This window comes from Microtus pennsylvanicus, chromosome 1 (genome assembly GCF_037038515.1).
Source record: "Microtus pennsylvanicus isolate mMicPen1 chromosome 1, mMicPen1.hap1, whole genome shotgun sequence".
NCBI lineage: Eukaryota > Metazoa > Chordata > Mammalia > Rodentia > Cricetidae > Microtus > Microtus pennsylvanicus.
The window spans coordinates 214,918,316-214,940,319 of record NC_134579.1 but is presented as its reverse complement, the minus strand read 5'-3'; the positions used below and the strand labels follow the sequence as shown (position 1 = coordinate 214,940,319).

General features: G+C 46.7%; 1 protein-coding gene across 1 annotated transcript in view; it reads right to left on the bottom strand.

Annotated features, from left to right (window-relative positions):
• The window catches only part of Pacrg (parkin coregulated), a 446,844-nt gene that overhangs the window by 204,313 nt on the left and 220,527 nt on the right, over positions 1–22,004 (bottom strand). The window contains exon 3 of the mRNA XM_075959305.1: positions 14,401–14,572. Within this exon, the coding sequence (XP_075815420.1) occupies positions 14,401–14,572 (172 nt within the window). The remainder of the gene's footprint in view (positions 1–14,400; positions 14,573–22,004) is intronic.

Below are 22,004 nucleotides of genomic sequence, written 5' to 3'. Positions count from 1 at the left end.
CACATGAGACCCAGCACATGTGTGCATCTACATGAGACCCAGCACATGAGCGCATCCACATGAGACCCAGCATATGTGTGCATCCACTGAGACCCAGCACGTGAGCACATCCACATGAGACCCAGCACATGAGCCCATCCACATGAGACCCAGCACATGTGTGTATCCACATGAGACCCAGCACATGTGTGCATCCACATGAGACCCAGCACATGTGTGCATCCACATGAGACCCAGCACATGTGTGTATCCACATGAGACCCAGCACATGTGTGTATCCACATGAGACCCAGCACGTGAGCACATCCACTGAGACCCAGCACATGTGTCCATCCACATGAGACCCAGCACATGTGTGTATCCACATGAGACCCAGCACATGAGCACATCCACTGAGACCCAGCACATGAGCACATCCACTGAGACCCAGCACATGAGCACATCCACATGAGACCCAGCACATGTGTGTATCCACATGAGACCCAGCACGTGAGCACATCCACTGAGACCCAGCACATGTGTGCATCCACATGAGACCCAGCACATGTGTGTATCCACATGAGACCCAGCACGTGAGCACATCCACATGAGACCCAGCACATGTGTGCATCCACATGAGACCCAGCACATGTGTGCATCCACATGAGACCCAGCACATGTGTGCATCCACATGAGACCCAGCACATGTGTGCATCCACATGAGACCCAGCACGTGAGCACATCCACATGAGACCCAGCACATGAGCACATCCACATGAGACCCAGCACATGTGTGTATCCACATGAGACCCAGCACGTGAGCACATCCACATGAGACCCAGCACATGAGCACATCCACATGAGACCCAGCACATGTGTGTATCCACATGAGACCCAGCACATGTGTGTATCCACATGAGACCCAGCACGTGAGCACATCCACTGAGACCCAGCACATGAGCGCATCCACATGAAACCCAGCACATGTGTGTATCCACATGAGACCCAGCACGTGAGCACATCCACTGAGACCCAGCACATGAGCGCATCCACATGAGACCCAGCACATGTGTGTATCCACATGAGACCCAGCACGTGAGCACATCCACATGAGACCCAGCACATGTGTGCATCCACATGAGACCCAGCACATGTGTGCATCCACATGAGACCCAGCACATAGAGCACATCCACATGAGACCCAGCACATGTGTGTATCCACATGAGACCCAGCACGTGAGCACATCCACATGAGACCCAGCACATGTGTGCATCCACATGAGACCCAGCACATGTGTGCATCCACATGAGACCCTGCACGTGAGCACATCCACATGAGACCCAGCACATGTGTGCATCCACATGAGACCCAGCACATAGAGCACATCCACATGAGACCCAGCACATGTGTGTATCCACATGAGACCCAGCACGTGAGCACATCCACATGAGACCCAGCACATGTGTGCATCCACATGAGACCCAGCACATAGAGCACATCCACATGAGACCCAGCACATGTGTGTATCCACATGAGACCCAGCACGTGAGCACATCCACATGAGACCCAGCACATGTGTGCATCCACATGAGACCCAGCACATGTGTGCATCCACATGAGACCCTGCACGTGAGCACATCCACATGAGACCCAGCACATGTGTGCATCCACATGAGACCCAGCACATGTGTGCATCCACATGAGACCCAGCACATGTGTGTATCCACATGAGACCCAGCACGTGAGCACATCCACTGAGACCCAGCACGTGAGCACATCCACATGAGACCCAGCATGTGAGCACATCCACATGAGACCCAGCACGTGAGCACATCCACTGAGACCCAGCACATGTGTGTATCCACATGAGACCCAGCACATGTGTGTATCCACATGAGACCCAGCACATGTGTGTATCCACATGAGACCCAGCACGTGAGCACATCCACATGAGACCCAGCACATGTGTGCATCCACATGAGACCCAGCACGTGAGCGCATCCACATGAGACCCAGCACGTGAGCACATCCACATGAGACCCAGCACATGAGCGCATCCACATGAGACCCAGCACATGTGTGCATCCACTGAGACCCAGCACATGAGCACATCCACATGAGACCCAGCACGTGAGCGCATCCACATGAGACCCAGCACGTGAGCACATCAACATGAGACCCAGCACATGTGTGCATCCACATGAGACCCAGCACGTGAGCACATCCACATGAGACCCAGCACATGTGTGCATCCACATGAGACCCAGCATGTGAGTGCATCCACTGAGACCCAGCACATGAGCACATACACATGAGACCCAGCACGTGAGCACATCCACATGAGACCCAGCACATGTGTGCATCCACATGAGACCCAGCACGTGAGCGCATCCACATGAGACCCAGCACGTGAGCACATCCACATGAGACCCAGCACATGTGTGCATCCACATGAGACCCAGCACGTGAGCACATCCACATGAGACCCAGCACATGTGTGCATCCACATGAGACCCAGCATGTGAGTGCATCCACTGAGACCCAGCACATGAGCACATACACATGAGACCCAGCACGTGAGCACATCCACATGAGACCCAGCACATGTGTGCATCCACATGAGACCCAGCACATGTGTGCATCCACATGAGACCCAGCACGTGAGCACATCCACATGAGACCCAGCACGTGAGCACATCCACATGAGACCCAGCACATGTGTGCATCCACATGAGACCCAGCACGTGAGCACATCCACATGAGACCCAGCACATGTGTGCATCCACATGAGACCCAGCACATGTGTGCATCCACATGAGACCCTGCACGTGAGCACATCCACATGAGACGCAGCACATGTGTGCATCCACATGAGACCCAGCACATGTGTGCATCCACATGAGACCCAGCACATGTGTGTATCCACATGAGACCCAGCACGTGAGCACATCCACTGAGACCCAGCACGTGAGCACATCCACATGAGACCCAGCACGTGAGCACATCCACATGAGACCCAGCACGTGAGCACATCCACTGAGACCCAGCACATGTGTGTATCCACATGAGACCCAGCACATGTGTGTATCCACATGAGACCCAGCACATGTGTGTATCCACATGAGACCCAGCACGTGAGCACATCCACATGAGACCCAGCACATGTGTGCATCCACATGAGACCCAGCACGTGAGCGCATCCACATGAGACCCAGCACGTGAGCACATCCACATGAGACCCAGCACATGAGCGCATCCACATGAGACCCAGCACATGTGTGCATCCACTGAGACCCAGCACATGAGCACATCCACATGAGACCCAGCACGTGAGCGCATCCACATGAGACCCAGCACGTGAGCACATCCACATGAGACCCAGCACATGTGTGCATCCACATGAGACCCAGCACGTGAGCACATCCACATGAGACCCAGCACATGTGTGCATCCACATGAGACCCAGCATGTGAGTGCATCCACTGAGACCCAGCACATGAGCACATACACATGAGACCCAGCACGTGAGCACATCCACATGAGACCCAGCACATGTGTGCATCCACATGAGACCCAGCACATGTGTGCATCCACATGAGACCCAGCACGTGAGCACATCCACATGAGACCCAGCACGTGAGCACATCCACATGAGACCCAGCACATGTGTGCATCCACATGAGACCCAGCACGTGAGCACATCCACATGAGACCCAGCACATGTGTGCATCCACATGAGACCCAGCACATGTGTGCATCCACATGAGACCCTGCACGTGAGCACATCCACATGAGACGCAGCACATGTGTGCATCCACATGAGACCCAGCACATGTGTGCATCCACATGAGACCCAGCACATGTGTGTATCCACATGAGACCCAGCACGTGAGCACATCCACTGAGACCCAGCACGTGAGCACATCCACATGAGACCCAGCACGTGAGCACATCCACATGAGACCCAGCACGTGAGCACATCCACTGAGACCCAGCACATGTGTGTATCCACATGAGACCCAGCACATGTGTGTATCCACATGAGACCCAGCACATGTGTGTATCCACATGAGACCCAGCACGTGAGCACATCCACATGAGACCCAGCACATGTGTGCATCCACATGAGACCCAGCACGTGAGCGCATCCACATGAGACCCAGCACGTGAGCACATCCACATGAGACCCAGCACATGAGCGCATCCACATGAGACCCAGCACATGTGTGCATCCACTGAGACCCAGCACATGAGCACATCCACATGAGACCCAGCACGTGAGCGCATCCACATGAGACCCAGCACGTGAGCACATCAACATGAGACCCAGCACATGTGTGCATCCACATGAGACCCAGCACGTGAGCACATCCACATGAGACCCAGCACATGTGTGCATCCACATGAGACCCAGCATGTGAGTGCATCCACTGAGACCCAGCACATGAGCACATACACATGAGACCCAGCACGTGAGCACATCCACATGAGACCCAGCACATGTGTGCATCCACATGAGACCCAGCACGTGAGCGCATCCACATGAGACCCAGCACGTGAGCACATCCACATGAGACCCAGCACATGTGTGCATCCACATGAGACCCAGCACGTGAGCACATCCACATGAGACCCAGCACATGTGTGCATCCACATGAGACCCAGCATGTGAGTGCATCCACTGAGACCCAGCACATGAGCACATACACATGAGACCCAGCACGTGAGCACATCCACATGAGACCCAGCACATGTGTGCATCCACATGAGACCCAGCACATGTGTGCATCCACATGAGACCCAGCACGTGAGCACATCCACATGAGACCCAGCACGTGAGCACATCCACATGAGACCCAGCACATGTGTGCATCCACATGAGACCCAGCACGTGAGCACATCCACATGAGACCCAGCACATGTGTGCATCCACAGGAGACCCAGCATGTGAGCACATCCACATGAGACCCAGCACAGGTGTGCATCCACATGAGACCCAGCACATGTGTGCATCCACATGAGACCCAGCACATGTGTGCATCCAAATGGCTATATCGCACTTTTGGAAATGGCATCTAGACACATCTCGGTGAGGAGAGCAGTTATGGAGCTCATTATATTGATTTTGGAAATATTTGACGCATTTCTTGTGCACTTAGCCAGCTCATTAGATACTGTGGGGACAGAGTTCTCTTCAACATCACATTCCAGGTGAGAGACGGAGCTGCCATGTTCTTCTGGAGAGAGAGTGGAGGGTAGAGATGGGACTGGCACTGGGGGAAGACGTGGAAAGGAGATTCTTAAAGAGGCAAAAAGAAAAATTAACACTGGAGAGGGGCTCTGAAGGCTGCTTAGTGCTTAGGCACGTGAGTTGGCAACACCAGACATTCCTGCAGGAGAGTGAAGGCACAGAACTAGGAAAGAGCCAAGTTCTATAGCACGGTCACTTTGCTGTTCACTCAGGCCAAGGCAGGGAGCTAGCGAGAAGTTACATCCTGGGAACACATGGGCATCATCAAGATGGGCAGGAAGCATACATGGTTGTGTTTGAGAGGTGAGAGCCTCTTGTCCTAGGGTTAAGGGATATGGTCTGGGGCAGAAGAGAGCATCAGGAGTTCTGGCTGCGGCACCATCAGAGGGGAGTAGGGAGAAATGGAGAAGGGGTCTTAGAAGAGACTAAGAGATGGATTTGCATCAGGGTTGTACTAGCAATCTGCATGCAAACCCCGCCCTAGCTGGCTTCTAAGAACCATGCAGGGAGGAGCTCCCCACGGGCCAGCTGATGAGCACAAGCTGCCAGATAAAGGCATCAAGATGAAAGGCCCTCGCTGTGTCCACCACAGGGAGGCAGAGCTGGGAGCATGCAGCTCTGGGCTAGCTGTCCACCAGCACTGGAGGTGACAGTCTTCTACAGAGCATGAAAGGATGCAGAGCTTCTGAAACACGCTGTTCATAATGTCCACGGTAGGTTTGCGCTCTGGGGCCCTGCTGAGGTCGGACAAGCCCTAGACTGAGTCTGGCTGATGAGCGTTGACTAGAAGTGAGAGGTGTCACTTTCAGGATGAGGGAACGGATTGTTGCATTCTCTATGGGAGACTTTGCTTCCTTGGGTGCTGTGACCAGCAATGTCAATCAGGCTAGGCTCCCTAGTGACTGGGGCTCCCATGAAGTGTCAGTGCTTGCTAGCTTTAAATCCCTCACTGCCTTATGCCCCTAGGGCTTGGGGGACTGTTTACTATTTAAAAGCCTACTGTATTCTAATTGATAAAATTTTCTTTATCATCATCAAAGCATCCTATTCTTTGTTTTTAAAACTATGAAAGGCCTCTCCTGTTAGTTTCAAGATATCAAGCAACATTTGAGCTTTGCTCTGCTCAATCTTAATTCCTTGATAGCCACTGTGAATTCATTCTCCATTAGTCCCTTATGATGCTCTGTGACTGAGATGATGGGCGTCGGCTGGTCTTCTTTAATGTGCTTTGGAAATATATTTCAGGTGGTATATTTCCTGTAAGTTAGTGCCTTACCACACAGTACAAAAAGCATGTATTTGAATCTAATTTCTGGTGCTATTCTTGTGAGTGTTTGCAAGTTTAATGCAATATCTTCATTACTGTGCAGCCAACATGCTTCCTAACATATTAAATAATTATGATTTCTAACTTGGCTCATGATTATTTACAAACACACATCTTAATTTCAAAATAGAAATATTTCAGCTGTCATTCTAAAGCCCGACTTTTCAGCACAACTTACATTTTGATTATCCAATGGGCTTTATACGGCTTTCACTTTTGGTGCTCTCTCTGAGTTTTCTCTTAAGTCCGTGTATGGCAGGCTGAGTGGATGCTTTGTGCGTGCCAGGGCAATGGTGGCCTGCAATGGCACCCACAGCGCCAAGGCCCAGGTGTGGTTCATGTTCGGAAACAGCGTAGCATGGAAACACTGCCCATCTGACACGATAGTTGGGGGTGTCTGCAGGTTTGGGAACACGGTGGCGGCTTCCCAGAGTTGCTGGATTCAATTCCAGAGAAGCCTAGGGGAGGCTTGCAGACTAAGAGTAGAGCTGGCATTGGGTGACAGGGAGAGGATCTTAAATAATCTCTCCAGGCTTCTCCTTAACTGTTCGTGAAGAAGAGAGTAGTATGGGCTGGGGAGACAGCATAGTAGGCTAGGCACTCACTGCACAGGCCAGAGTTCCAATCCTCAGCACCCAATTAAAGGCCAGGTGGGTGTGGCATTGTGCCTGTAATTCCAGCCCTTGGGAAGCAGAGGCAGGGGATTCCTGGAGCAAGCTTTAAAGCTAGGCTAGTCTTACTTGAAAGCTCTTGGTTCAACTGAGATTGTTCATGGGGCTCTAAAAACCTGAGTACTCACACATTCACATTGCATATCAACACAGTCACACCACACACACACACACACACACACACACACACACACACACACACCATTCATAAGAAAGAAAAACGTATGTAGATTATTTTAATCACATCAATGAATCTGATAGAAGAAATGTACAAAGAATAAATGTTTCACCTCACGAGAATAAACTTTCTCTTCGTCTTCTGGGAATAATGACAAAATGGCAGTTTCTTTTGTTTGTCTGACTTTGTTTTTGTTTTGAGACAGGGTCTCACGTAGTACAGACTAGCCTCAAACTTGAACTGCCACTGAACTTGACCCTAAAATCCTGCCCCTTCCTTCTAATTCCCTAGGCTGGGAGTTTGGACTATGACAACCCGTAAGCATTTAGAGCACAGTGATTAACACTGAAGTGTCCCCTCCACCCCATCACTCAAAGAAGAGAAAGAAAGGACCAAAGAAAGAAAGAAAAGAAAATCTAAGTTAGAGAAGGTTGTATTCTCTATTCTTAAGGTAACAAAAATTAAGTAACAAAAACTCAATACTAAAATATTCATAGATTTTAATGTAGTACCTTGAATTAGAGAATAAACAAACTCTTCTCACAAACTGTTTATGAAATAGCAACAGATGAAGAGGAAAGGAAAATGAATGGAAGGAAGAAAAAGTTCACCCAGAACCAGACACAGCCTGGTGTGCCATGGTCACAAACTATGGAGAAGTGGACAGAGGGGAAGGCTGTTTTCCCTTGGTGCAGAGCTGAAAATTGAGCCCAGGACCTCTCAGTTCCCGTGCCGAGGGCTCTACTGTGAGCTGCGGCCTTAGCCCTAGAGACAGACACGTATTCAAGCTCAGGGCACAGAAACACAGAGCAGTGCAAAAGACGGCCAAACTTACTCCATCAAAGCAGAAAGGGAGAGAAAAATCAGAACTCATCACATTCGTGCATGAGAGTGCCAAATAATCAAATTAGTCAATAAAAAGATGTTATCCTGGAACGTGGAAGAATAAACAAATTCAATTTAATAATGTAATAAAGTAGTACAAATCATAAGATTGAATCAAGCTGGAGAAAACGAATCCTTGAAATATACCATATAAAATACAGAAGCCACATCAGAGAGAGGATGCTAATTCACACAGCGGAGCATTTACGGTGGGGGGGGGCGGTGTCACACAGAGTCGAATAAATTGCTTCAGGTTGTGCCAGCTAAAAGTTACAGCCAAAATTCTGGCTGGCATTAGATTCTTTCTGTTTGTAACTAACAGGTCATCTTGCTGAACGTCAACGCTGACAAAGAACCAATTCATTTACAGTAAGTGAGTAAAAAAACGAGAATCACGGACCCCTCCCAGCCCCAAAGCCTACGAAATGCCCTTCAAAAACGAACAACCTCAAATAATCTGAAATAAATGTATTGAGAAATAAGAGACTGACAAAGCGTACTCATAAAGGAAAAAACATTAATTAAAAGAATATCAGAAAAAATAAAGTTAAGAATAGCTAAAATAAAACGTTTTGAGTTTGGGGGATAAAGTCCACAAAGATTCCTAGGAGGCAGAACTCTGAAGCAGAGATGGGAAACTGAGCAAAAGTGAAGGGCTTGGCGGAGGGGTCAGCTTGTGAGGCAGAACACTGTTTACCACTTCTTCTGAGACAGGAAAAGAAAGCAGCAAAGTCTTCAAAGAAAGAATGCATGGGAAGTGTCCACAGCTGAGAGGTCACCTCTAAGTTGAGATTTCCAGGAAAATTAGTGGAAAAATAACCAAAACACATCACCAAGAAATTTTATGTTACTGGAAATATCAAGAAGATGGAAAACACTTTGTGAGACTGGAGGATAAATCACAGGCAGATGAAAGTCAAATTGTACCTTTTTCTAAAGCAGGACCTCTCTACATCCCTCTGGCTGTCCTGGAACTCACTGAGTAGATCAGACTGGCCTCAAACTCACGAAGATCTGCGTGCCTCCGCCTCCTGAGTGCTAGGATTAAAGGTGTGTACCATAATGCCTGTTAAAGGATAACTTTTTTTCCAAAGATACAGAAACGTGGCCTCAGATGTGCAAAACAAATAATTGAGTTTTATAAATGTTCAGATCCAAGAACTAAAAGATACATTCTTCCTGAATCTTCAGGAAGTTGCTGGAAGGCATGCCCTATGGAAATGATGAAGAAACACACTGTCTAGGAACAAGTTCATGCACAAGATGCCAGAGCACATGCCAGGTTAGGGCACGCATGGTCCAGGCCAGGGTGTCAATACGGAGGGTCAAAGAAGGATTGACCCCAGAAACATAACTGGTGGACCACCTGATGGATATTCTGAATACTTGAAAAACAACATCCTCTTACTAGACCTTAAGATCCATGGGGAGAATCAGGAAATACCGAAATCAAGCAGGCAAGAAAAGACTCGATGTGAATGCCAAGACAGATCACATGGAAATTTAACTACTGCAGGTGAATGACTTGCAGTGATTACTGAAGTATACAAACAGATTCCTCGATTAATGGAAGCTGATATCACCACACTGAAAAGCAGGAAGGGGCAAAGGCGTGTTTACAGGAGAAAGGTAGATTCTTACCCAGGAGAGGGACCACAAGCTCCTAATAGAACAAGCCTCCCTCGCATGCTCCTGAAGGAAGAAGCCTTTCTTTACAGTGAAAGAATCTCTTCTCTAGTTTCCTTGAGGACACAGCAGGCGGCCTGGGCTGAGTTTCTTTTATCTTCTTGCAGACAGCCTTGACAGTGCCTCCCCCTATGCATCCCGTCCTGGGCCATCTGTTGTGTCCATGCATGACTACTCAGCATGTCTATAGCTTTCTGTACTCATTCCCATCGTGAGTAAGGGAGGATCTCCCACTCCATAGGTGGCATGCAGAAAGCTGGCCTCCGTCATTTCCCTCAAGTCATCTTTACCCTGCTTCCATGCCAGTATGTGGGAAACTAAGCTTTCATTCTGCCGTGCCCGGCTGCTTGAGGCAAGTGTGGCGACTCTTGTCCCTCCGTGTCTGTACTGTCCAGGGTTTCCTAATCTCTACGGCTTGGCAGAAATTCTAGATCTGAAAGCCAAAGAGGAGACCAGAGGAATGTCAACCGTCACTTCTCCAGAAGAATGTCAACCATCACCTCTCCTGAGGAATGTCAACCGTCACCTCTCCTGGGAAGGAAGTCCATTCTTCCAGAGACAGTGGGCATCAGGATGAGCAGCTAGTTGCTCTTCAAATGCCAAGCCTTAGCTTTCAAAGAGAAAACTAAGAGAGTTTTGAAGATCAAATCTTTACTGAGAATATGCTCACCAACATAAACCAATATTTTTATATACTTGAAACTTCGTAATATTAATTTTTACTTAAAAACCTTTGTACATGTGTAGATATATATACACATTCCTGTATGTGAACATGGGTGTGTGTATTCCGTAGCATGCATGTAAAGGTCACAGGTCAACCTTGGACAGTCTGCCCTCATCTTCTCCTAGTTCCATCTTTTCTCTAGCCAAAGAACTGGGATTGCAGACACGCACCACTGGGCCCGGCTTTCCAGAGCCGCTAGGGCTTTAATCTTAGGTCCTCACGTGCTCTGGCAAAGATTTTATGTAATGAGCCATCTCTCTAGCTCCAAAATTTACTTTTCTAAAAATGAAATGGGTGCTCGTGCCTTTAAAAATGTCTTTTCTTAATGTTTTTGTCATATTTTGTTTAGTAGAGCTGGTGTTTACACTGTGTTTTGTGCTTTATGAGCAAATTTGAAAGTTGATTTTCCCGGCTGGCAGTAGCTAATTCCATACTCACCATCTTTGCTTTGAGCTTTTTGCCCCTTCTTGCTGCCCCTCGGGTTTGCTGCCCCTCAGCTGTGTCTTTTTAAATCACCGCTGGATGAGTTTTGCCTTATTTGTTGATTTTAAAGGCTTAGAGCCCAGTTTTTTTTGAATTTTGAGTCACCACAAAATTATCATGACATTATGTGTAGCTGTGAACTCTTCTCTGCCAACCGCTTCAACTTAACTCTAGGGGTGGCGATTTCTGACCACGAGGCCTGTAGACTCTGAGATCCTCCCTTTGGGTTGACAGGGCTGGAGGCATCTTGATGGGTTTTACAGCTCATGGCTCCACAGGTCTTTACTACTGGGAGGCACAGCACCAAGGCTGGGTCCTCCTCCTCTGACGGCCTGTCACTCATCTGTCTGGCTTCAGTGGTAACCAGGCTGAGCTCTGGTTATCTTGGTGCACAGCCTTTCCCTGTAATGTTCGCAGGATTCTTCCTTGTTCTTTCCTTCCTTTCTCCATCCTTTCCTCTTTTTCTTTTTCTCCTCCCTCCCTCCTTCCCTTCTTCCTTTCCCCTCTCTCTCCCTTTCTTTCCTTCTTTCTTTTGCAAATGTGCTTTGCCAGGCTTCTTGTCATTGATTTTCTCTGCACTGTGTGAGCTCCTTGACCACATGGTAAAGGCTGTTTTTCCTCCCAGGACCTCTGCCTTGGTTTCTGTTTGTTGTCCTAATACTTTTCTAGGGAACACCCATCTACAGTTCCGGTTTGGGTCCCAACTTCCCTGCTAATCCTCCTTACTCATCCCTTTCTTGCAGACTTGCCCTTCCTACACTGCCTCATCACAGGCTGGAGCCCTCGCTTACGCTCTTAGTGTTGGGTGGTTGATGATTCTCTCCAACTCTCTGGAGATAGCTGCTTCCCTTTGGCTTGTGGAGTTTCCCTTACTGCATTCAGATTGGATTATTTGCATGTGAGTTCCTCTCTTATTTAGGATGTGGTGCTGCAATAACCTCTAGAATTTCAAGACTATCAAACAACATTCTATGAGTTTATTCTGCTTCAACACTCAATGTGCAGTATTTTTTTCCTCTGGGAATTCAAAGTTATTTCTCCCCGTCTCTCTCCCTCCTTCCCTCCTTTCTCTGTCTCTCTCTCTCTCTTTCTCTCTCTGTGTGTGTGTGTGTGTGTGTGTGTGTGTGTGTGTGTGTATATTCTGCCCAATGGGCCATCCCCCCTCCCCACCATGGTGTTGCTCTCTAATTTGCCAAAGCAGGAGACACAATTATGGTTGCCCCTCGCCCTTTCCCTCCCCCTCTGCTCCACTTCCAACCCTCTTCTGAATTCGACACGCAGAGAATCTTTGCTCACTGTGGCTGTGGGCTGGGTTGAGATGGATTTTTCTTCACTGTAGACCAAACATTAATCCCAGACCAAACATTAATTCCCAGGTCAGGCCACTAGAGGACTCTTCCTTCTTCACCCTTACCCACACCTGCCCGCCCCCCCCCCCCCTCCCAGTATATGCACCATTGAAGTGTGGAAGCCCCTCAAGGAAGTACCTATCTATCACCCATCTGAAATAGACAGAGCACCTATTTGAAATTGTAGGACAGAGAACTGGACTTTGGTGCTCTGCTGATAGGTGTGGGAACAAAAGGTCAGATGGCTCCTGGAGAGAATAGTCTGGTTCCTTTTTGTTTCTCTGTGAAACTTGTATATCTTCTTCTAAGAAATTTCAACTAGAAGTGAACATCTCTAAGCCAAGTGACCCAAAGGAGAGAACAAATCACAAGTAGGAAAGTCTGAACTACTCAGCCTCCGTCTCATTCCTGAGGGCCTTGTAAAGAGTCCTTCTGGAGGCTGATGAACAAGAGCAAGGGCGTGCTGGCAACTCAGGGCCCCTTTGAAGGCCTTTTCTTTTCACACAAGGTCATCTTGACCCTTCCTGGGTAGAACGGGGCTACCATATTACCAGCTCTCCAAAGGTTCAAACCAGTCCAGAAAGTTCCAGAGCTGGCTCTGGGTGAGCAGGGATGAGAGCTGAATGTTGACATCCCAAACCTTACTGCCACTTAGTTACTTCAAATCAACAAAAGATGGACCATAAACAAAACTAAGTAACCCAGGCTCTGGGCAGCGACCCCAGTGAACTCCTCTGTCCTCCTTCTGGTCACACCATGTGGCTAGAGCACACGAGACTGTTAAGATGAGCCCTGAAAGCCTCGAAGCCCAGGAAAGGGCCCTCCAGCCTCGGGGAAGCAGTTGACCTGGATAGGGGCTGGGACAGAATGTGAAGGGGAGAAAAGGTCCTTGTCACCCCGTGCAGGTCATGGGGCAGCTGAGGCCAAAGCTGGGAGTTTTACCTGCCTGGGATAGTTCAACGTAGGGAAAAGAGAGAACTCTCTCTGTTGTGGAATTCTCAGAGCCTCTGGCCTCCTGGTTTTATTAGCAGTATGGTGAAAGGAATAGCAAGCCGCACTGGACCTGGTGGTGCCTGGTGGGAGGAGCAGGCCCGATTCTCCATCTGGGAATCGGTGGACCGATCTCTCTAATCTTTGTGGTGAGCACCAGGCTGGCCTGTGGGGATTCTATTGCCAGCTCTAACAGAAGCCAAGAAGATATGATGGAAAACAACCAAAAACCTAGCCCAGTGCCTGGAGAGCTCACAGGACCACATCGGAAAGCGGTGAGGAGGCTCCTTTCAGGAGAGCGGGAGGCGGCCAGGCCTGAGCAAACTGTGGAGAGGAAGCATGCTCCCGTGTTAGGAAGGGAAACGCTAGTGGTCCTTGTCTCCTGGAGTCACTGCAGGAACCCACTGTGAATTAAAAGTTCCCTGTGCTAAAAAACCATTTTCTGCCACCCAGATCCCGAAATTATGACTCCTACTACTTCATGGAAACTCAGCAAAACTGTATTTCTATTTAACTTAAAAAAGTAGAGGTGCTATTTAACAAGAACTTGGGGTTTGGGTACGGAACACATGAAAGGTCACACACATTACCTCCGAATGGACAAGCTAGTGTCTGGACCCCATGTCATGACCATGCTGTATCTTAGATTAGTATGACTCTCCCGCGATTTGTTTTGTTTGTGGTTAAGTCATGGTGTAGTATTGGTGAAGACAAGTATTTTCAGAGATTGCAGTTGTCTGGCCTCAGAAGTCAGTTTATGAAACTCCCCAGCCTGGAGATCGTCTCGGTCTGCTGGGTTTTACTGCTTAATTAGAAAGTTGTCAAACGTGGCGGCAGGCGACTCTGAGTGACGCTTTCTACCTGTTCACTTACTTTTTATCGGGATAATGAGCTGCGGAATGACAGGCAGAATCTTGTTCCCCCCGTGTTCCAGCATGTCGTGGATTCCTTGCCGAGCAAAGAACTCATAGGGAAACGTCATTTCACAGAGCCCGTCAAAAAACAGAGGCAGGTAGTGATGGTAATCCAGCTTCTCGATTTCTACCTGGAAGCAGAGAGAAGAAACACCGTGTGAGAACAACGGTGCAGCAGGGTGTGCAGGGCCCCCAGGCAGCTCTGTTACCTGCTTTGGGGAAGAAGACCCCCACACTCAGTCACCAGAAGCGTGCCCCATGCCTTTGATCTCTCAGCAATGAGGGTAACATTCTCAGCTTTGAAATCTCAACCACCAAGTGCCTTGCTCACATGTTATTGGGAGCACATTGATCATTTAGTGATTTTGTTTTTTGTTTTTCCATCGGGGCCAAGTCTGATCATAATGTTCAGATTAGGATTCAAGATAGGTACATTGAAAACGCATGTGTAAGAACAAAATGAAAGGAAACCCAAACTGGTCTAAACAGATTGATACGTAAACTTCTAACAAGAATATAATAAGGAATATATATGTGTGTCAATAATTGGCCAGTAAGGCAATTAGGGCCACCTGTGGTTTCCTGGGACTTGGGTGGCATCAAGAAAACAAGGGAATGAATGGCGAATATCTCAACCCTGAGTGGAGCTTTTAGCACATATTGCTTTCCCAGTACAGGGCCAATTTCCTTGTTTCCGAGTCTTTACCAATGTGCCCAGTCTCCCATGAGCTCCTATTTAAGTGACCCTGAGAAATGCCCTCCTTAATAGTAGGATGCTTTTCCTCTCGGCCCTCTGGAGTCTACAGGCTCATCTCTGCTGCCCCCACGATGTGGGTGACTGGCAGTCAACAGATCACTTTCTTCAGGGTCTGAGTGGTTCTGAATCTATGTCCCCAAGCCTAAGGGTCACAAATGTAGGAAGACACAAACATACGTGTACTTCATTTGTTAGATTCATTTGTCGATTTACACAATGTATTTGATTCCAGCTGAAGTGCATGGAATAACCTCTGAGTAAGGGTGGTCTTAAGTTTCTCTGAACATTTCAAAGTGTTTTGGGGGTGGTATTTTGCACACTGTGGGAAATTTACTGCTGTATCTCCTGGATACAAAGGTACAATGTTACTTATAATTTTACCTTGTCACCTGATTCATAGTTAATGCTTCCTGTACTATTTTTTTACTTGTGTTTTAAAGTATATATAAAAATCCCATAGCACTGATCACAGTCATTCTTTGTTACTGAAACTTATATTTTGCTAATTTCCCTTTTCAGAACATTGTACTTGTAGGCGTGCCCTATATAATTACCAACTTTTATATTTTGATATGATTTAAGACTATATTTTCATGTTAAGCCATTTGCGGTATAGCGATGCCTGATTTAATACCTGTCATTTGTATGAGTTCTAGTTTGATTTTTCATATGTTTTTTCTTTCTACTTCCCAGTTTTGTTCAGTAGATTTTGTTTTATTTATTTATGCTGTATGATTTTGCAAGGACTTTAAAGACAGGACAGCTTATTTAAACACTGTTGTAGCTATCTTTTCTTCCTCAGGTGTTTCAGATATATACTTTTAGGGAGACAAGGAAGTTAAATATCTCCTAACAAGATCACTGACGTGCCAAATTTTGTGTGTGTGTGTGTGTGTGTGTGTGAATTCTGTTTTTCCTTTCTGTGATTTGAGGCAACAATACTATGAATAACAATGATGCTAGACGGCGTGATGCCAGGAACTATAAACATTGCATTGGTGTCCTTAACAGGACAATGTTAAAGGATAGAACTAGTGTCCCAGTGTCAATATAGGAAACCTGAGGGGCACGGGGTGTCTGGACAACTAACTCCCTTAAGGTCCACTGAAGCTCATGATCAATGCTAGAGCTGGGTGGGACTCAAACCCGAGCCATTTGGATGGGGGATGTTGCTGCTGCAGTCTGGTGAATCGTCCTTTGTCCTATGTCTTCATTTTCCACATCATTACCAATGCAGTTGGGTGGAGTCCGATCTAACATTATCATCACTGTAACTGAGTGGCCTAAAGTGTGCTGTCCACTCCCTCCCTTCCTTCCTTGCTCTCTCCAACCTTGTGTTTGGAGGGCTTCTCCTACTGCATGGTGGGAATTGCTTTATCTCTTCCATTTTATAATATTTCAATGACAAATACTGAGTACCCATGTGACTCTGTCTTCAAAAAGCTGTAAGGAAAATTCATAAAATAACATAGAAGAAGAAGGGAGCAGTTGAAGACAGGGAAAGTGATGAACTACCGAGTGGTGATAATCCTGTCTTTTCCTGATCTGTTTGTCACCGGGCACATGAGCCACCGGCGTAGGTCTGCTGCCTTCACAGTGAACAACATGCCCTTGCATGCTGACAGCCTTCTTTAAATGCTGTAGGTGCTGCCCGCTAGACAGGAGAGGACTTCTTTCCGTGTGAAACCTCCTGCTTTCATGTCTTCTAGGGGCCCATTTTGTGAGCATAATACTGTTTCTTTTCGCCTAGGCCTTAGCAAGGCCTCTTGGGGTCCACTTAGTATAAAGAGCTTCATGTATTTTAATATCATTTTACTTGACTTTTGGCTTTACTTTACCATTGTTTCTTCCTTCCCAACCCCTCCTCTTCCATTTCTGTTTTCCCTAAATTTCCCCTAGGAGCATTAGGACCATCTTCAGAGTACAGTGAATCCTCTAGAGTGATGTCTACGGCTCTCTACTTCCACCCTCTCTTTGCTCACTTGCCAATTGTGTCCTAATTCCTTTTGATCAAGACCACCAATGGTCACCTTTCTCTAGTCCTTTTAGCCTCTTCTGATCTCATTAGTATAACACAACAACCCTTCCCATCCTCCCTGGGCCTCCTGTACCACATCCCCAATGCCAGGTCTCTCCCATTCCTTTGGGTGATAGACTCCCACTGCTCCTGGTCAAAGTCCCACAGGGCTTCCCTGACCCGTGCTTTCAGTGCCTTCTCCCTCTGGCATGTGCAGTGCCCTGAAGACTCGCTTGCCTTCACCCTGCCCTACTTAGAAACTGTCTTTGGAGGTGCATTCCTACAGCTCAGGTGGCAAAACCAAGATACTAACAGCTGAATGGTCAAAAAAAGCATTTAGGGCTGTGGAGAAGGCTCAACTGGTAAAGGGAATAGTATGCAAGCATGATGACCTACTTCAGATCCTGTCACCCACACGAAAAGTTGGGTGCAGTGCTGTGTGAGTGTAATCTCAACACCAGAAGGGCAGAGGTAAGGGATTCCCAGGGCTGTTGGAAGTAGAAGAATTAGGAACTACAGGGTTAGTGAGAGACTGTCTCAAGAACAAACATGGAGAGCATTGAAAAAGATGCCTTCCATAAACCTTTGACCTATATACCATGTTTTTTGTACACACACACACACACACACACACACACACAGAGACAGACAGATACATACAGACACAACACACATGCGCATATACACACCTTAAACATTTCTTTTCCCACAGTTATGGAGGTTAGAAACACAGTGTCAGGTTTCGGCATGGCCAGGTTCTGTTGAGGGCTCTCTTCCTTACCTTGGAGAGCATCCTCCCCTTACCCTCACAGGCCATTGTTCTGTGTGTGTCGAGAGTGGGGTCCCAGGCCCCTGTCACTTCTCAGAAGGACACTAATACTTTTAGCATCTCCATCTAGACCCAGGTGGCTTTGTTTTAGTACCTACACATGATCAATGGGAATGAAGTGGGGACAGCTCAGTCCATGGGCCACTCTCTTACCCCCAGAGTTCTCTGTGATCAAGTCCTTTCACCTGAGCATCAGTTCAGGGAGGCCCCTTTGTCATCACTGCCACCACCGCCACCCTCTATGACTTTCTCTCAGATGTATTAAGTCTCTGAAGTTTTGTTGTTCAGTGAGTTTGCCACTGCTGAGGAGGATATGCTCACAAGAATCCTTAGACATGGTGGGTGTTGTGTTTATTTATTAATATGTCTTTATTTATGAGTGTGGGCATGCCATGGTATGCCTAGGGAGGTCAGAGGACAGCTTTCAGGGATCAGTTCTCTCTGTCATCATGTTGGTCCCAGGGATTAACCATGACCTTGGACTTGGCAGCAAGCATCTTTACCTGTTGAGCCATCTTGCTGAGCCTTGGATTTAACCCCAACCTTTTGAAATCTACCAGGAAGTCGACTGAACTGAGACACAAGGGTCAGTGATGAGAGCCTATGCTCACCCAGTGCCGGGCTATTACAGGGGTCCGGAGGGTGTGGAGTTTTATATTGATCCTGAAGCAGCAGAGGATGTACACATCCCTGTAAGTTTACATAGCCTGCAACTTTATTCTTCAAGTAAAATGCTTTTGTTCTCTCTGTGGGGACATATCTCATGAACCTGAGCATTTCATGATGATGTGACGAGGTGTTGAGCACCTTGAAAGACAACCAGTATGGATGATTTCATGTTTAGCCTGAAATTCAGTAGCTGTCATGTAGGGTGTTCACAGACTGACCTGTGTATGGGCAACAGCTTATGAACAAAGGACCTTCAGGTGCAAACACCCTAAAATATGTCCATGAGGCAATGACAAGGTCTGCATTGTAAAAATCTAGATGTTGTGAATCTATGATTTGCCTCAAGTCTTGAAAATAGCAATCCCTGAGGTCCCCCATTTATGGTACACAGTGTTACATCATGACTATTTTGTAGGGTGCTTCTAAATTACTGCTCTTTTTGGTTCATTTAGGCTTAAAAATGGCTTTTTTACAGTTTATTTAACAACTAATAGCTTTCCATCTATGCAGTTTCCTGATCATAAGGTGACCAGTTTAGTGCTTAAGATAATGTGTTTTTCTCAAGAATCACCATAAACTCTCATTTACACATTTGATAATCTTCTTATGGAAGTTTATGAAATCCAGAACTAGAAGAAACTGTTTGGATTTGGACCGAGCCAAGGGCTGTGTTGAACACAAGGTTAAAGTCACAGGTGCCTCACTGGTCAGCAGCCCTTTGGACATTAACCCCAGAGATGTGAAGTGTTCTGTGCACGAAATCATCTTCAGAATCCATGCAAACATTGTAAAGATCACAGTGCTTGCGTTGCTGGATGCCTCAGTCCTTTGGTGACTTTTGGCTAGAAGCAATAAAACTCTATCTCCCTTAGCCTATCAAATTCAATATTTTGTCCCCATAACAGATATGTCTCAATAATGCCATACTGAATGGTAAGAAACACACTACGGTTAACAACTTCTGGGATATTCTGACCAGAGACTACACACTTTCTCATAGTTTCATCAATTAGCAAATGGAATACAGAAAGTATCTGCTGTTATAGCCCATACAATAATTCCTGAGGACACTATGCAGAAATTACAAGCTAATATGTAAAGGTGTGGTTAGCTATGTATGTATTACGGACTTATATATACTTACTATGACATTTGTAAAGCAAGGCTTTTAAAGTGTTCTCTACCCAGAGGCAGCCACTAACTTGTTGCAAGAAGCCTCACACAGCCGGGCGGTGGTGGCGCACGCCTTTAATCCCAGCACTCGGGAGGCAGAGGCAGGTGGATCTCTGTGAGTTCGAGACCAGCCTGGTCTACAAGAGCTAGTTCCAGGACAGGCTCCAAAGCCACAGAGAAATCCTGTCTCGAAAAACAAAACAAAAAAAAAAAAACAAAAAAAATAAGGAAGCCTCACAGTCTATAGGTGTTAAATGCTGTCTGTAGATGATGTCTTTAACCCATTTCACACATATGGGTCCTGTCTCTAAATGTGTATAGACACAGTCATGGTGAGTAACTTAAAATTTTTTCAGCAATTCTATGTTTTAGCTATATTAAATATACAACAAAGTCATACGTGTTGCATGTTTATTTTGGCATTGGAAACTTTTGAACATGACATGTGTTCTTGGCAGCAGGAAGATGGTAGACAAGACTGAGATGAGTCATAAACCACCAAAAAATTTAATCATGAAACAGAACATCCTAACAACACAGGTAGAAAATGGGCTGAGCTCAGGAGATACTCAGGTGCCAGAGATGAGGATGAAATCCGTCACAGAGGTAAGTGGGGGGTTCCAGGTAGCGACAGGCAACCTCAGGAGGGATCAGCCCCAGGCTGAGACATGGTGCTGAAAACACAGCATGCCAAGAGAAGGGACCTGAGCAGGAATGCCTGCGCAGTCAGGGAACTTGAAGGCTGCTTCCCTGGTGAAAAGGGGACCAGAAGGCATCTCTCTCTCATTTACAGGAACAGAAAGATAACTTGATGGGAAACTCTCAGTGGAAAAAAAAATCCCCGAGAAATAAAAGCCCAAAGAATGTAAAGGCTAGAAATCAAATCTCAGACAATAGCGATGGCCTTCACAGGGACCAGATCCCAAACAGATGAAGGAGCATTATCACCTACACAATGTGGGAGACATGTACTGCCACTCAGAAAGCTTAGCTCCTGCTCTCATATATGCCCATTGTCAAATTTTCACCAGTCACTATGGTGACAGAGTGACCCCCAACTGCTCACTTGGCTTGTGGGTGTGGGGGTGAGTGCTGGGGCTGGCAACTTGAAATAAGAGAGTGAAATATGAAAAGGGACACTTCAAAATGCCCTTTTAAAAAGTGACAAGGCTGCAGAGATGCCTCCGTGGATAAAGTGCTAGCAACATGCGTGTGAAGACCTGAGTTCAGATCCCAGGAGCCCACGCAAAGCCACGTGTGGTCAGGGCATCTGTAAACCAGCATACCTACAGGGATATGCAGGATGGAGACAGGCAGTGGGGACATGTGAGATGGGGCTAAATATAGAAATGAAGAAGTGTGGTGGGTCAAGCTGGCCCTCAAAAGACGGGCTGTCACCAGGCACATCCTTGTTATGTGTTAGTTTATAATAGGCGCATTCAAGACAAAAGGTGGGAAATAGGGGGCAGGATAAAAACTGAGGGGAAGAATTACTTTATAAAAATATATCATATATATGACATATGATATCTATATACAATAATATATATGCATATACAATAAATATCTTATATATTATATATAGTACATATAACAGCATACATATGCTGTCTATATGCTATCAAAATCACACACATACATCATTTTGACAGATTTTTTAGCAAATAAATGCTTCACAGATATGGTATCAAGTTATATCCCCATAAGCAATATGCCACTACCTGTGTTTCTACTGTTTATCTAGAGAGAATGCTATCAGAGGCTGATTCTTAAGGACATCCGAGATAAAAATGGCATTTCAGTGTGGCTTTAACTTCCATTTCTCTCCCTGTGAGCATGACCACCTTTCAAAGACATTCCTGAAATCCATTTGTAAACTGTCTCCTGTAGATCATATTTCCATATTCTTTGCGATTTTTCACTATGAACCATTGGTTTCTTTTTTTTCTGGGTCTTTTGCTTTTGGGGTGGAGCATAGTGGTTTGTATATGGAGGGACATCTTGTTTATCTTTTGCTAATGCAGTCATTGTTATGTTGCTAAAAAATTTCAATCATTTCTGTGTCCTGAAGTTTGAATTATTGTTAGAAAGAGTTGTCTCCAATTTTGTGCCATAAAG